This window comes from Hippocampus guttulatus, chromosome 13, assembly GCF_054856545.1.
Source record: "Hippocampus guttulatus isolate MCC_2025c chromosome 13, RoL_Hgut_1.0, whole genome shotgun sequence".
NCBI classification, from domain to species: domain Eukaryota; kingdom Metazoa; phylum Chordata; class Actinopteri; order Syngnathiformes; family Syngnathidae; genus Hippocampus; species Hippocampus guttulatus.
Genome location: NC_141273.1, coordinates 14,951,901 through 14,965,134, shown reverse-complemented (window position 1 = coordinate 14,965,134; position 13,234 = coordinate 14,951,901). Strand labels below are relative to the sequence as shown.

The following is a 13,234-nucleotide window of genomic DNA, read 5'->3' as shown; positions in this document are numbered from 1 at the left end:
CGACTTTAATATCACCTTTTTAGTGCATTTTCATAATGTTACTCATTTACTTCTTGTAATGTGACTTTGTTGTCTGTAAATGAACATTACTTTATTCTTGGAGAAGGGGGGAGGGTGACGTTTAACGTTAAATTACTTTTTTTTTGTGTGCGTGTGTTATGCACCTTTTGGTTCTTCCTATATGTAGTGACTATGTCACACTTTTATCGCCTTATATTTCGATGTCATTCTTGCAATACGAGGTTATTTTGCTATCCCAATCGCGTTATGAATGGATCATGTTACGCCTCTTATTTAATATTTGTTTTCTGTGTTTACAAATCACTGCGCCATCCTTAGACTTCCACCTGCCAATCAAGGACGAGCTTGAGTGAGAGCACGTGATTTTAATTTTTTTTAACAGTAAAGTCCCGCCTCCTGCGCTCTGATTGGTTGTCGGCCTGCCGCTCCAATGTTATTCCAAGCAGTTTTTTTTTCGCCATATATATATAAATAACACTGGATGGTTTCCGCATAGATAACCAGGATCGTTTAGTTATTTGTTTCGCTTAACTCGGCTTCCTACAACAAACCAAACTTCAGGTAAAATAAATGTGTTTGCTGATGTTTTGAATTTATTTTAAACACCCTGGTGAGATTTAACATTAGCTAGTTAGCATCGGGAGAAGGGATACCGTCTTAGTCATGTGATCGCAAAGATCGAGTTGGTCTCAAAGCTTAAGTCACTTCGATTTGAATGCGACTCATTATTGTTAACATTGTTTAAATCTGGTTGCCGAAAAACAGGCAAGGAAATGGGTCGTTTGTTGGTCCTCCTGGTTGCGCTGGGGCTCTTCGCTGTCCTGGTGAACTCCTTCCCCACACAGGAACCCGAAAACGGGAAGAACTGGGTAGTGATCGTTGCGGGCTCGTCTTCCTGGTACAACTACAGACATCAGGTAAAAGAGAAAAACGCTCAAATGTGCTTTATGTCTTCAGGCGTTTGAAGGAACCCAGTACAAATACTTGGTTACTATACTTAAAGTACGTAGGTATCACGTAGCTCTACTGCGTTTATTTGTCTGACGGCTTTTTACCTTTTCAGAATATTGCACCTGTTCCTTCCCTAACCATTTAAAAAAACTTTTTTTCCTAGTATATTGTGACTGAAAATATAAACATTTCAGGTTGAAGTACTAAAATACTAGTTCCTGTAATGTTTCAACTCGATTCTCGTGCCATTAAGAGTTTTTGTGTCGTTGCAACTTTATTGACGTCGTAATCCAATAAAATAAAGATTTTAGGGCAAATTTACGACTTTTTTTTTTTTGCCATTATTCTAATGATCTCCCCGTCCGTTGACCAGGCGGATGCATGTCACGCCTACCAGATCGTACACAAGAATGGCATCCCAGACGAGCAGATTGTGGTCATGATGATGGACGACTTGGCGCAAGCGGAGGAGTGAGAACGTTGCACACACACAGACTTTTCTCATACATTTTTAACATTAATGTACAGTTTCATTCTTTTAATAGTACGGTAGGTTTTGTCCTCATCAAATTTCCGACTTTTTCACATACGTAATGTTTTTTTCCCCCCCAACACTTGTTGATAACAACACCAAAGTGAAACTCCCAGAATCAGCCACAACAAAAAGAAAACTGCATACTCTGTCAATGAAAATGATCACCAGATCAGTTGAACATATTTTTAAATCCAATACATTTTCGAAAGCTCTTGCAGCTGCTGTTTATCACACCCTTCCTCTTTTCTTAGTTTGAAGAGAAATGAAAATGGACCGGCGGTTTGTTGCCATTCAACGGGCCGTCTTTTGGGACTCTTTCAAGCAGGGGCATACTTTCTAGCCAAGACAGCAAAATGAGCGCAGACACAAAATTAGCAGTCTGAGAGGAATCACACAAAACATATCATGTTTCTTCTCCTCATTCCACGCTAACTACCACTCGGTGCGGCTAATCGTGCAGCATCTTGACTTGATTTTGACCTGAAAACAACCAAAATAAAATGAATTTTATTTTTTACTTTTTTGGGGGGGATAAAAATACCTGAAAATACCAAATACCTGTCATGAAAAAAAAGGAATATTAATTTTGTTATATGCGGCTTTGTTTTAGAAACTGCAAAAAAGATTTGTGACTATTTTTAAACAATACATCAACCTGGATTTAAGTGAAACTGAAAAAAAATGGAACCGTATCTTTTGACAAAAAAAAAGAAGTACAAAGACTACAGTTTTATAAAACACATTTTTTTGTGGTATTCAAAGTAAACAATGTTTTCCCACTTCCCTCCCAAAGGAATCCCACGCCCGGCATCCTGATCAACAGGCCCAACGGTAGCGATGTGTACAAGGGTGTCCTCAAGGACTACACTTCTGAAGTGAGTGCCAAAATAAATTGGCCACTGTGAACTATATAAAAAAATTCTTTAGCATTTTTCATGAAGCGCTGCCCGCCTTATCATGTGCAGGATGTCACTCCAGAAAACTTCCTGGCTGTGTTGAAAGGTGACTCCTCCAAAGTGAGAGGAGGCTCCGGGAAAGTCTTAAAGAGGTGAGTGGCAACGCTACGATGTGTGTGTGGGCTTTTTTTGGTAGATTTTTGTTTTGTTTTGTTTTGGGGTTTTTTTGGTGGGGATCAGATCGCCACATCACAGTCTTCATCTTTGTGTCTCCACAGTGGTCCCAACGATCACGTCTTTGTTTATTTCACTGACCACGGAGCGCCAGGAATTCTGGCCTTCCCCGCCGGAGAGGTTCGCGGCCTTGTTTTTACTGCACTCTCACAAATTCACTGAAACTGCCATTTTAGTAGTTTGTGTGTTGTCTCCTTTATTATTATTTTTTTTTTACACCTACCTGAATTTTGTAAAATGTGAAAAAGAGAGTGAGTGCAGGGGAAAAATATTTATTTATTTTGATAAATTTACCTAGGTTTTTTTTAAATGGGGGGTGAAAAAGTATGGATCAATATGGGATTTTTTTTAAATATGAAAAAATAGATGTATTTGATATATTTTTATTTTGATACATCGCCCTTGGGTCTATGTAATTTTTTTAATGGTGAAAAAAAAGACATCAACCTGGATTTTGTAAAAAAAAAAAAGTTTTTTCATTTTCAAGAAATGTTTTTATTCCTCTACATCGTCCTTAGTGTTTAAATGTTACAAAAGGGAAAAAATAAATTCCCCATATGAAATCAAATGACATTTGTTTATGCATCAACCCGAGATTTTGTCAAATGCTAAGTAAAATTACATCACAAACACTGATTATATCATCCCGACCGGAACACAATGCACTCTTAATGTGCTTCGAGGAGTTTCAAGAGCTCATTTGTGCTATCATGTCACGAGCGCGCCGTCTCAAGGTTGCCATTTCTACTCCTCAGAGGTTATCTGATTCAACCCCTGAGAACAATGATAATAATAATAATAATAGATGAAGTCTTCCATCCAAAAGAACAGAGTAACTTTCCAAGGCCGTCCTGCTGAATAAATGCTTTGTAGTAATATACGACTAAATATGGGAGAACTTAATGTGCATTTATTCTACCAGTTTTGTACAAAAAAAAATACTTAGACATCCGTTTGGACGATTATAAATTTAGTTTAATATATCGAGTACACCACTTGCTCTTTTCTAGCTGCACGTCAAAGACCTCCAGGAGACCATCCAGTACATGCACGACAATAAGAAGTACAAGAAGGTGTGTAGCTCACCGGCGGATGCCACTCAGCAGCAGCATCATCATCGTCATCTGTCAACGCTGATACTCAGCTGTTTTTCATTCACTTTTTTTGTAAGATGGTGTTCTACATCGAAGCCTGCGAGTCGGGGTCGATGATGAGCCATCTACCTGACGACATTGACGGTGAGTTGAACAAAACCAAAACAACAACAACCCAAAACGTTTTTCAATTATTTTGAATTACATTTTTTTTTTTTTAGTTTATGCCACCACAGCAGCCAACTCGCACGAGTCATCGTACGCATGTTACTATGACGCCGAACGTGACACCTACCTGGGAGACTGGTACAGCGTCAACTGGATGGAAGACTCCGATGCGGTATGTACAGTATGTTTCGGGCTCGGGATTGCCCTCTGGTGTAAAAAAAAATAAAGAAATAAACAAAAATCATCATTTTCCCGAACATAAAATTTGTTAGAAATGTCTATCATGAGTAGTCCCACAAAAAATCATGAAGCCATTTTGATTTAAAATGGTCATTTTGGCACTGCAGCACATTCTGGCAGGTTTTTAGGAATTCAGCCTCCAAAGCAGCTCACCTTGAAATGTGGCGTGATGTCAGTTTATGAGTATACAAACAAAAAAAAAACCCTCTTGACACTCAACCTGAGAAGACAACAGGCCATTTTGGTTCAAAGCCACCATTTTGACTCTGCAGCTTTCATTGTTGATAGTTCTGTTACGCCGCAGGAGGACTTGTCCCGGGAAACGCTGTCGAAACAGTTTCGAATTGTGAAGAATCACACCAACACCAGCCACGTGCAGCAGTTTGGAAACAAAGTGAGGCCTAGCACAAACAACACGTTTAATCCCGTGATGTTTTGCATCCCGTTCACGTATGCTTGTCTCGCCCTCAGACTCTGGCCCACATGAAGGTGGCGGCCTTCCAGGGGACGCGCAAGAGCGGAGCCGTCGCCCCCGGCCCGTTGCCTCCCGTCGGCCAACTGGACCTGACGCCGAGTCCCGATGTTCCCTTGGCCATCCTCAAGAGGAAGATGATGGCCTCCAACGACATCGGCGTGGCCCGGAGTCTCCTCTCGGAAATAGACGCTCACCTCAAGGTACAGCTGTCAAGTATATATTGCTTGGCAAGTGTTTTTTCATTTGTGTCACTTTGTTTGTGTGTGAGTGCAGGTCAGGGAGATGCTAGCGGCGACCATGCGTCAGATCGCGGAGACGGTGACGGGCGACCGTTTTGAGGCCGAGAAGGTGGTCAACGAAAGGAGGGATCTGACGCGGCACCGGTGTTACCGGACCGCTGTGGACCACTACAAACACAACTGCTTCAACTGGAACAAAGCCAAGGTACGACAGCAAAAGCACAACGCACGCTGCACCAGTACATTTAGTTATTCATTCGCTGCCGTCCAAGTAATTTTCTAAATAAAGTTGGAAAGCAGTGAATTTGTGGGCAGTGGATACAGTTTGATGTTTTTTTTTGTTGTTGTTGTTGTTTGTTGCTTTTTTTTTGTGGAAAAAGTGCCTTATCATGTTTACTTCCTGTAGTAATGTTAAAAAAAAAACAAAGCTCGTTTTAAGGCATAAAAAAATTATTTTGAAAAAAGCTCTTTCTAACCTTGAATTTTGTTCTTCTTAATTACATTTTTATAGTTATTCAACAGCAAGTGGCCAAATGGCCCTGAGATGGATAAAAATGAGTGGATTATGCTGATTAATTAATATTCTACAAAAACAATATTAATAAGAGTGTGAGCACTCCTGGAACATATTTTTGTGAAGATTTTTTTTACTTGACTTCTCCTTTTTTAAAACGGAGACATTCACTTTCATTTTTCTTTTCTATAATATACTGTACTGTATATCTATATATTTTATTTTTTCCAGTACGAGTATGCGCTGAGACATTTGTACGCTCTGGTCAACATGTGCGAGAGAGGCTATGCCGCTGACAGGTAGCTGGAACGTGGTTCAAAAGGTTTTATTTTAAAATAATGCAAATCCAGAAAAGTGGAGTTCTCATGTTGTCATTTTTGCGTGTCTGTGCACAGCATCCAGATGGCCATGGACTCGGTGTGCCACTTCAGCGAGTGAACAAAACCCCTCAAAATATGAAAGCTGCTTGATTACTGGTTTTATTAACACGCGCGTCACATTTTTTATGTTTGTTTATGCAATGGATGTGTTTTTGATTTAAAGACGAATTGCACTTTTGAAAGGTTTCTGAATGACTTTTTAATGATTGTGTGCTCTTAAGAACATATGTGTGTCCATTAAAAAGGCGAAAGACCAAAAATAAAGCTCAGATGTTGTCGTGAACTTACATAGGGAAGCATGGTGGACAGTGGTTGGCACATCTCCCTCACAATTCACTACTTTCTCGAGCAAAGGTGACTTGCGTGTTAGGTTTTTCCTCCGATTAACCACATCGCGACATTACTGTTTTATATCAATTTTATTGTTTGAGCTCATTGTCATTCTCTAAAGGTGTTATATTGGATAAAAATGCACGCTCCAAGGTTTACAAATATTCTGACCTTGGACTGACTGTCAGAGATAGGAATTCTACCATATGTTTATCATTCTGGCAACCATTTTAATTCAGAATGTTAGCCAAAAAAACAGAGACCATCGCATCTAAATCACAATGAAGCACTGCCCTCTATCCGTGGACGGTTGACGTGCAATCTCGTGATTTCAATACTTTTTCTTCGAATTATTCGACTAATTACGTTCCATCAGGCAATTATTCCCTTTTCTGATTTGTTTTTAATTTAAATCTAGGGGTGTAGTAATATTTATTTTCATCATCGTTATTATTTTAGACTCACTAAACGAAATATAAACCAGTTTAGGAAATATTACAAGCATCACCATTTAAGGCACAATTTTACATGATTTGTAACGTTCTAATCATCTCACATTTTACCCTCGAAAATGATATGTACATTCATGACGATATATAATTTTGAAAACCTATTTTTAATATGGCATTGTATCACGCTTCCTAGTGTCACATTTTAATCAGGCACTCACACGGCTACCCACTTCTCCCAATGTAACCCCGCCCACTCGATAAAGACGGAAGATAAAAGAAGCGAAAGTCGCCTTCTTTTCACTGGACGCTTAACGGCGTTCATTTAAATCGACTCGAAGTATCAAAATAAATAAATAACTCAATCAATAAATATAAAGAAATGACTTTCTAGATTGACATACGGAGTGGACTTGAAGTTGTCCCAAACTTCCCCGAGAGACTTTCTTGTTCTCACGGTGGACGAGTAGAGCGAGACAGCTGGCGTGCTAGCTGCTCGAAGGTAGCCGTTTTTTCATTTTTCTTTCTTTCCTTTTTTCATTACTATTTTACTTTTTTTGCTAACTGACGTTTTCACAGCCGGTTCGCTTCTGTGTGCTGGTTGCGAACTTCACCATTGGAGTCATCATTATGGGATCCCGAGCGTCCACGTTACTTCGCGAGGAGGAAATTGAGGAAATCAAGAAAGAAACGGGCTGTAAGTTATATTTTATAGATTTTATTATTATTATTTTCGGTGAGAAAAGAAACGTGGATCGCGGGCGCTTATTAAAGCAATTGTATTATTTCCTTAAAGCAAGCCACATTTTATGGCTTCCAGTAGGCCTTCATAACGGGATCGTAACACTGGGCTTATGACTTGTTTATTGGTGGTATCAGAATGACGTCACTTGCACTTACGGGTGACAACCGCTGCACCTTAGCAAAAAAGAAATAAAAACAAGAATCTCACGTGTCATTATGATTGAGCTACGGTGCAGCGATTGAAATAACGGTATGAATGAATTGACTTTTCTGTTGTTCGGATCAATGCCACTGACATGCTTTTTAGATATTGAAACGGACATTCAACTCGCAGGAGAGCAGACCAGCCATTGTTTTGCTAAATTACTCAAAAAGACACCCAAGCCAAGCATTTTAATATGCCTGTTTTATACATGATGTCTGTAAATCATCTTATGTGTCCTTCCGCAGTCTCGCACAGCCAGATCACTCGTCTGTACAGCCGCTTCACTAGCCTGGATAAAGGCGAGAACGGCACCCTCAGGTGAGACAATATTTGTATTATGAAGTAGTCAGGTGGCACCGTGCACGAGTGTTTAACACGTCTGCCTCACATTTCATGTTTGGTATTAGATACAGAACAGCAGTGTGCCTCGTCACCTTTTACTACGCCCCGTAGTTGTAATTGTACAAGATGCAGATTTATTTGTTGACATTTTAGCATTTACAAAAGATGAATCAGTGTTACTAATTTCGCTATTTGGTCATTGTAGTTTGTGACTTTGACTCCTCCAATGAGAAAAGGACATAATATTGTCATCAAAATGTGTTGTTACAATTTTTTAAAGTCATAATTTCATGAAAATAAAGTTGTCCAATGCCAACTTCACCGGTAATGCTGACCATCGAAGCAGAAACGGCAAACTTCGCGTTAGCGATTTGACTCTGTTTCTCCAAATGATGCATATTTTATTGAACTTAAAAAAAACATTTTTCACTGCAATTGTAGCTCAAAGCGTGTCCCCTCTGACATGCACTGCTTATACTTACAACATAGCAGGGAGCTAGAAGGGGGAGCTAGTTTTCCAATGCACAAACAGTGTTGTCAAGTTCTTTGTAGTGCTCCGACAACAACGTTTCCCCCAAACAACTCGTAACTTTGATTCCCACTCCGAAAAAGATAAGACCAAAATCGTTTTCATATTGTGGCGAGCAACGAGCCCGTTGACAAATGTCATTCTCCTTTGAATTTTCAGGGGCAAACAAAAGACGAAATTCTAAAATTGTATTTTGGTGAAAAAAAATCTAAGCTTTTCTTTTCAGGCCTTATCGCCCCGAGGCTTACGTTGACATGATTTCCTCTTGGAACATTTTTCCACAGTTAATCACAAACTATAGAGTTTTGTCTTTAGATGGGACAAAGTGAGTAATAGTTGAACGGGCGGGTAATGATTACATGTGCTGGCTCCTGAACTTACCGTTGTTAAATCCGCTGTTTTGTCTGATTGGGTGTGCGTGTGTGGGGTGGAGGGATGTAAGGCAGTGGCGTTTACACACAACAGCTTTTGGTTCTTCTTGTCCCAGCTCAGTCACGGTGACGGTCAAGGTGACTGCTGTCATCTGCCTCTGTTTATTTCTGTTGTCAACATCAAGTCCTCATGAACACGTTGCAAATACTTTGTCTTCCAAGTGTCGTTTTTCCATCTTGTCTAATCGAATCTCTTTTCTCGGTGTGCAGTCGAGAAGACTTCCAGAGGATTCCGGAGTTGGCCATCAATCCTTTGGGTGACCGCATCATCAACGCCTTCTTCCCGGAAGGGTGAGGCTATTATTTTGAAATGTTCAGCCACTTCCTCCCAAACAGGTCGTTTGGGCTGCTGCCGTCGTATTCGTCGACACTTTTGAAACAAGAACTCTTGATTTAAAAAATGTTCCCTCCTTATACGACAGTGTGGTGGATAGCGACTGACTTTTTCATTTGAAAATGTGGTCAGGGAGGACCAGGTGAACTTCCGAGGCTTCATGCGCACGCTGGCACACTTTCGGCCCATCGAGGACGGCGAGAAGAACAAGAACACCAGCACAAGCGAGCCGCTCAACAGCAGGACCAACAAGCTGTTGTGTGAGTGCACTCGGGGGAGCACGTTTTGGTTCTCGCACAAACGACAACTGTCACTTACCACCTTTTTTTTTCTTTTTTTGTGGCTTCTGTTCAGTTGCTTTCCGTCTTTACGACCTGGACAGAGACGACAAGATCTCGCGGGATGAGCTGCTCCAGGTGTGTGCTCCACATCATAGCTTCCTTCAGCATAGCATAGTGTTTTTTCTTAAAAAAAAAATATATATATATATATATATAATTTTTTTTAAAAAGATTTTTTTTTATTTTGTTTTAGAGGGGGGAAAAATCTACCATTTTTACTTGTAAAAACTGCAGGGAAAATATTTGCAGTTTGCAGATTTTTAAAAAACATTTAATAGGAGCAAAGTTTGTTTTTGAAAAAAAAGTTCAAAAGAGTTATTTAGACAAAAAAAGGGAAGCTTAAAATAATGTAGAAATGGTTTTTGAGAAAAAAAATATTTTCCAGAACTGGTTTTAGATTTGTATTTTTATTTTTGTACAACTTGTTTTAAACAATCAAGTCTAGACATTGTAATTGTACCAAATGTTAAAAAAAAAAATTGTGAGGCAAAAACAATCCCAAAGTCTTCCGCTTAAAATCTTATGCTAATTGCTCAATTTTTAGAAAAATATTCCAATGTTTTAGGAGTCGACACTTTTTCTGTAAAATCTCAGAATTCGCACCAAATATCTCCTCCTCCTCGGCCCCCGCCAAGTTTGGGGAAAAATGTTGATTGAAATTTTTGGTGTAACTGCGCGTCGAAACGAAGCAGGAAATTGCCACACGTGAGCAAACTGCTGAATCTCCCCCCCCCATCATCGTCACCGCCTTATGCCGAGGAAAAGGAAGACTATGACGCAACAGCGGTGAGGAGACTTTGCCCTTCAGTTGTTAAGTAGCCGCAGCGTGATTAAGAGCTCCATTTTTGTTTGTTTTCCTTCCTAATAAGGCACTGACACGTTCATGACTTGTGTGTTTTTTTTCCCAAATGCATGACGGTGCCTGTGCCTGTGCACGTTTTCCCAGGTGTTAAGAATGATGGTCGGTGTGAACATTTCTGACGAGCAGCTGGGGAGCATCGCGGACAGAACCATCCAGGAGGCCGACACGAACGGAGACAGCTCCATTTCCTTCAACGAATTCATCAAAGCAAGTTCTCCACGCCGTAGACAAATAGACACACGCAACTTATTTGATATTCAGATCAAGGTTTTTTTTTCTTCTAAATTGTCAATGTTTACTTCTTAGGTGTGGAGAAGAGCTGCAATCGTCGTTATTTGTGTTTATGGTTTTAACCGTCTTTTACTTATTTTTGCTCCACTTTGTAAGCAGCGGTGGTTGTATGTAAAGGTGTTATGTAAATATATTTTGTGACCTTTTTATCTTATGACTGGTGAACTGCCATTTGTCTTATGTTACAGCAAAGCATTAAGGGAATCATATTTTATGATTAGCAAATATATTTCACAATGGCATTAATAACTGATTTAATTGCCTGTGAATGTAGGCAACTTCTGTTTTATAATTAATATGGTAAAAAAAATGCAAGACTTACTGAAAAAAAATGTTTTGTGTGTGTGTGTGTGTGTGACAGGTGCTGGAAAAGGTGGATGTGGAGCAGAAAATGAGCATCCGCTTCCTGCACTGATGACTTGAGTTTTTATATAGGAATTGATCATCACGGCCGGACATTTAGGGTTTTTTGTTTTGTTTTTTTGTATATTTTTTTCCCCCTCTCTCCTCTGTCAGTCCCAAAAGCAGGCGACTGTGGTCCTCGCATCCCCTGGAAAGCCACCGTTTCATGCCAAAAACCTTGGGAAACATCTTTGTGCTGCTACACATGCGCATGTGCCTTGATTTTGTTTTTTGGGTTTGTTGTCGTTTTCCTATATATGCAATTTCTTTCATCCCAGTGGTGTGCGGCGCCTAATTTCCTACTGTGAGGACCACGGTCGCTGTTCACACAGTACAATCAAGAGTACTAAGCAAAAGGGGGGGGTATTTTTAATGCATCCTTTTAAAGGCCCTGATGTCTTTTTGTTTTTTTCCTGACCTTACATGAACTAGAGTACTGCCAATCACTTCAAATTACTCACTTAAGTGGTTAGGTGTTAGGAAGAAGCATTCTACTACAGATATCACTTGATGGTAAAATGTGGACCAGCTTAAACTGAGGTAACATGTTATATATTTGTATTTAAAGCAATCTGTCGTCATAGGACTAGTATGCATGACCATGATGCGCGCAGCATTTGACTAAATGTACTAACTCCACATGCTAAAATCAAAGTGTCTCCGCTGCATCAAGGCTCATCGAATAAAAATAGTGAAGTAGTTCAAAGCCTAGAGGTGCATTGATGGGATGGAATGAAACAAGACATGTGACTTGAAAAATATTAATCTTAATATAATTTCTTCACATCTGATAGAGATGTATTTGAGTTCAATAAAAGGAGGTGCCATGTGTGGACTGTTACTTTTTGGATGCTGTTCGAGCTCTTTATTCCTCAGCAAATTTGGCATTGTAAAAATAAAAAAATACCCCCAGCCGTCGTGTATTACACTAATTAAATAGAAGTCACTGTTTTTGTAATTGTTGGACAAACGTTATTTTCTGACGCAGCGTCCGGCCAACTTAATTACCTATGCTGATTGGCCATAAGTGGTCACGTGATTTTCCATTGGCCATAAGTGGTCACGTGATTTTCCAGGCGCCACCTTGCAACTAATTAATCGCTGACGCTGGCGCGAAATTCAATTTCGTTGTGGGGGAAAGACTACTACGAAAAATTGACACATGCGTGGCTGTTGGATATCACACGCCAAGCGCCAAAAGCGTGAAGCTCCTTAGATTTCCCCGTGACCGGCAAAGAGTGCATCGCCGGGATGGTTGGAAACAGAATGACAACTCCAGTCTTTGTGATGTAAGTTTATTTTCCCTTAATCTTTCTGATGCAAGTAAGAAACAAAGAATAAAAATGAAGAGACAAGGCATAGGAGTTAGTTGATTTTAGGCATATTTCGTTCGATCTTGCTTCAGGCAAAAACATTATTTCTGTCGTTTCATAAAGGATGTGTTGTGGATCTTCTTGCAAGTCATTTTGAGAACGATTGAAAATTTGGAATTTATTGGATAGTTTGGAAATTTACGGTTAATTGTGTCGGTACCGACCGCACAGCAGCCAATTGTTTGGATCAGCGGTAGGAAGGCACAGTTCAATTTGGATTATTTGTAAAATGGGTGTAGCGGTAATTTACTTGTTTTGGGATCACTCGTAAGAATACAATGAAAATGACGTTCTGTCTGGCGATCCCCAGTCAGAAAGTGTCCATGCTATCCACAAATCTAGATGTAATCGTTCAAAACCTAATTTTTTGAAGCAAAATCTAAACAATATTTGAATTCTATTATGGTTTCCAAAAACGAGAAAGCAGCTAAAACTCAGACTTTATGCTCTTTATTTGGCATTTCCGTTTAAAATCCCCCGGCTCTTCTTTTTGTTTATCTCTCTTTATACTGTGTATATATTAATAACTCTTTCGTTTAGTTCTCTGTGATTTGATTTATTCAATAAAGATTGTTGTGTAATTAAAAAAAAAAGTGTCCATGCTTTTCCGGGTGGAACTCTCACCAGCCAATCGTATATCAGATTTTCTGCGTTGCACCTTTTGATTGGCAACCTCTTATTTTTCCAGGTAATTTTTTTTTCTCAGGGTTCGTTTTGCATTATTTTCAGTTTGGTGGTAGAAATTTGTCACATGATTTTTGAGTGCTTTCCGATATTTGGAAAATGAACGACACCTTGCTTATGTCTCACAGCATTTCAGACCAGTATATTGTGTGTCAGAGTTTATTATTTAG

At 39.6% G+C, this 13,234-nt stretch overlaps 2 protein-coding genes across 3 annotated transcripts; both read left to right on the top strand.

The window, feature by feature from the left end:
• The first annotated feature begins 417 nt into the window (after positions 1–417).
• Positions 418–6,036, top strand: lgmn (legumain). The gene is made up of 14 exons (XM_086126785.1): positions 418–582; positions 787–938; positions 1,346–1,443; positions 2,301–2,382; positions 2,473–2,555; positions 2,682–2,757; positions 3,648–3,710; positions 3,809–3,875; positions 3,953–4,071; positions 4,444–4,533; positions 4,611–4,814; positions 4,888–5,058; positions 5,599–5,666; positions 5,763–6,036. The coding sequence occupies exons 2-14, from the start codon at positions 795–797 to the stop codon at positions 5,803–5,805; spliced, it is 1,308 nt and encodes a 435-aa protein (XP_085982911.1). The 5' UTR covers positions 418–582; positions 787–794; the 3' UTR covers positions 5,806–6,036.
• Positions 6,037–6,790: 754 nt separating this feature from the next.
• Positions 6,791–11,838, top strand: chp1 (calcineurin-like EF-hand protein 1). Of its 2 annotated transcripts, XM_086127954.1 has the most exons (8): positions 6,791–7,028; positions 7,106–7,223; positions 7,721–7,793; positions 8,988–9,068; positions 9,244–9,371; positions 9,466–9,527; positions 10,399–10,521; positions 10,967–11,838. In XM_086127954.1, the coding sequence occupies exons 2-8, from the start codon at positions 7,157–7,159 to the stop codon at positions 11,018–11,020; spliced, it is 588 nt and encodes a 195-aa protein (XP_085984080.1). In that variant the 5' UTR covers positions 6,791–7,028; positions 7,106–7,156; the 3' UTR covers positions 11,021–11,838. The 2 variants fall into 2 exon arrangements, with proteins under 2 accessions (XP_085984080.1, XP_085984081.1); XM_086127955.1 differs by having other exon boundaries at positions 6,791–7,223.
• Positions 11,839–13,234: the final 1,396 nt, after the last annotated feature.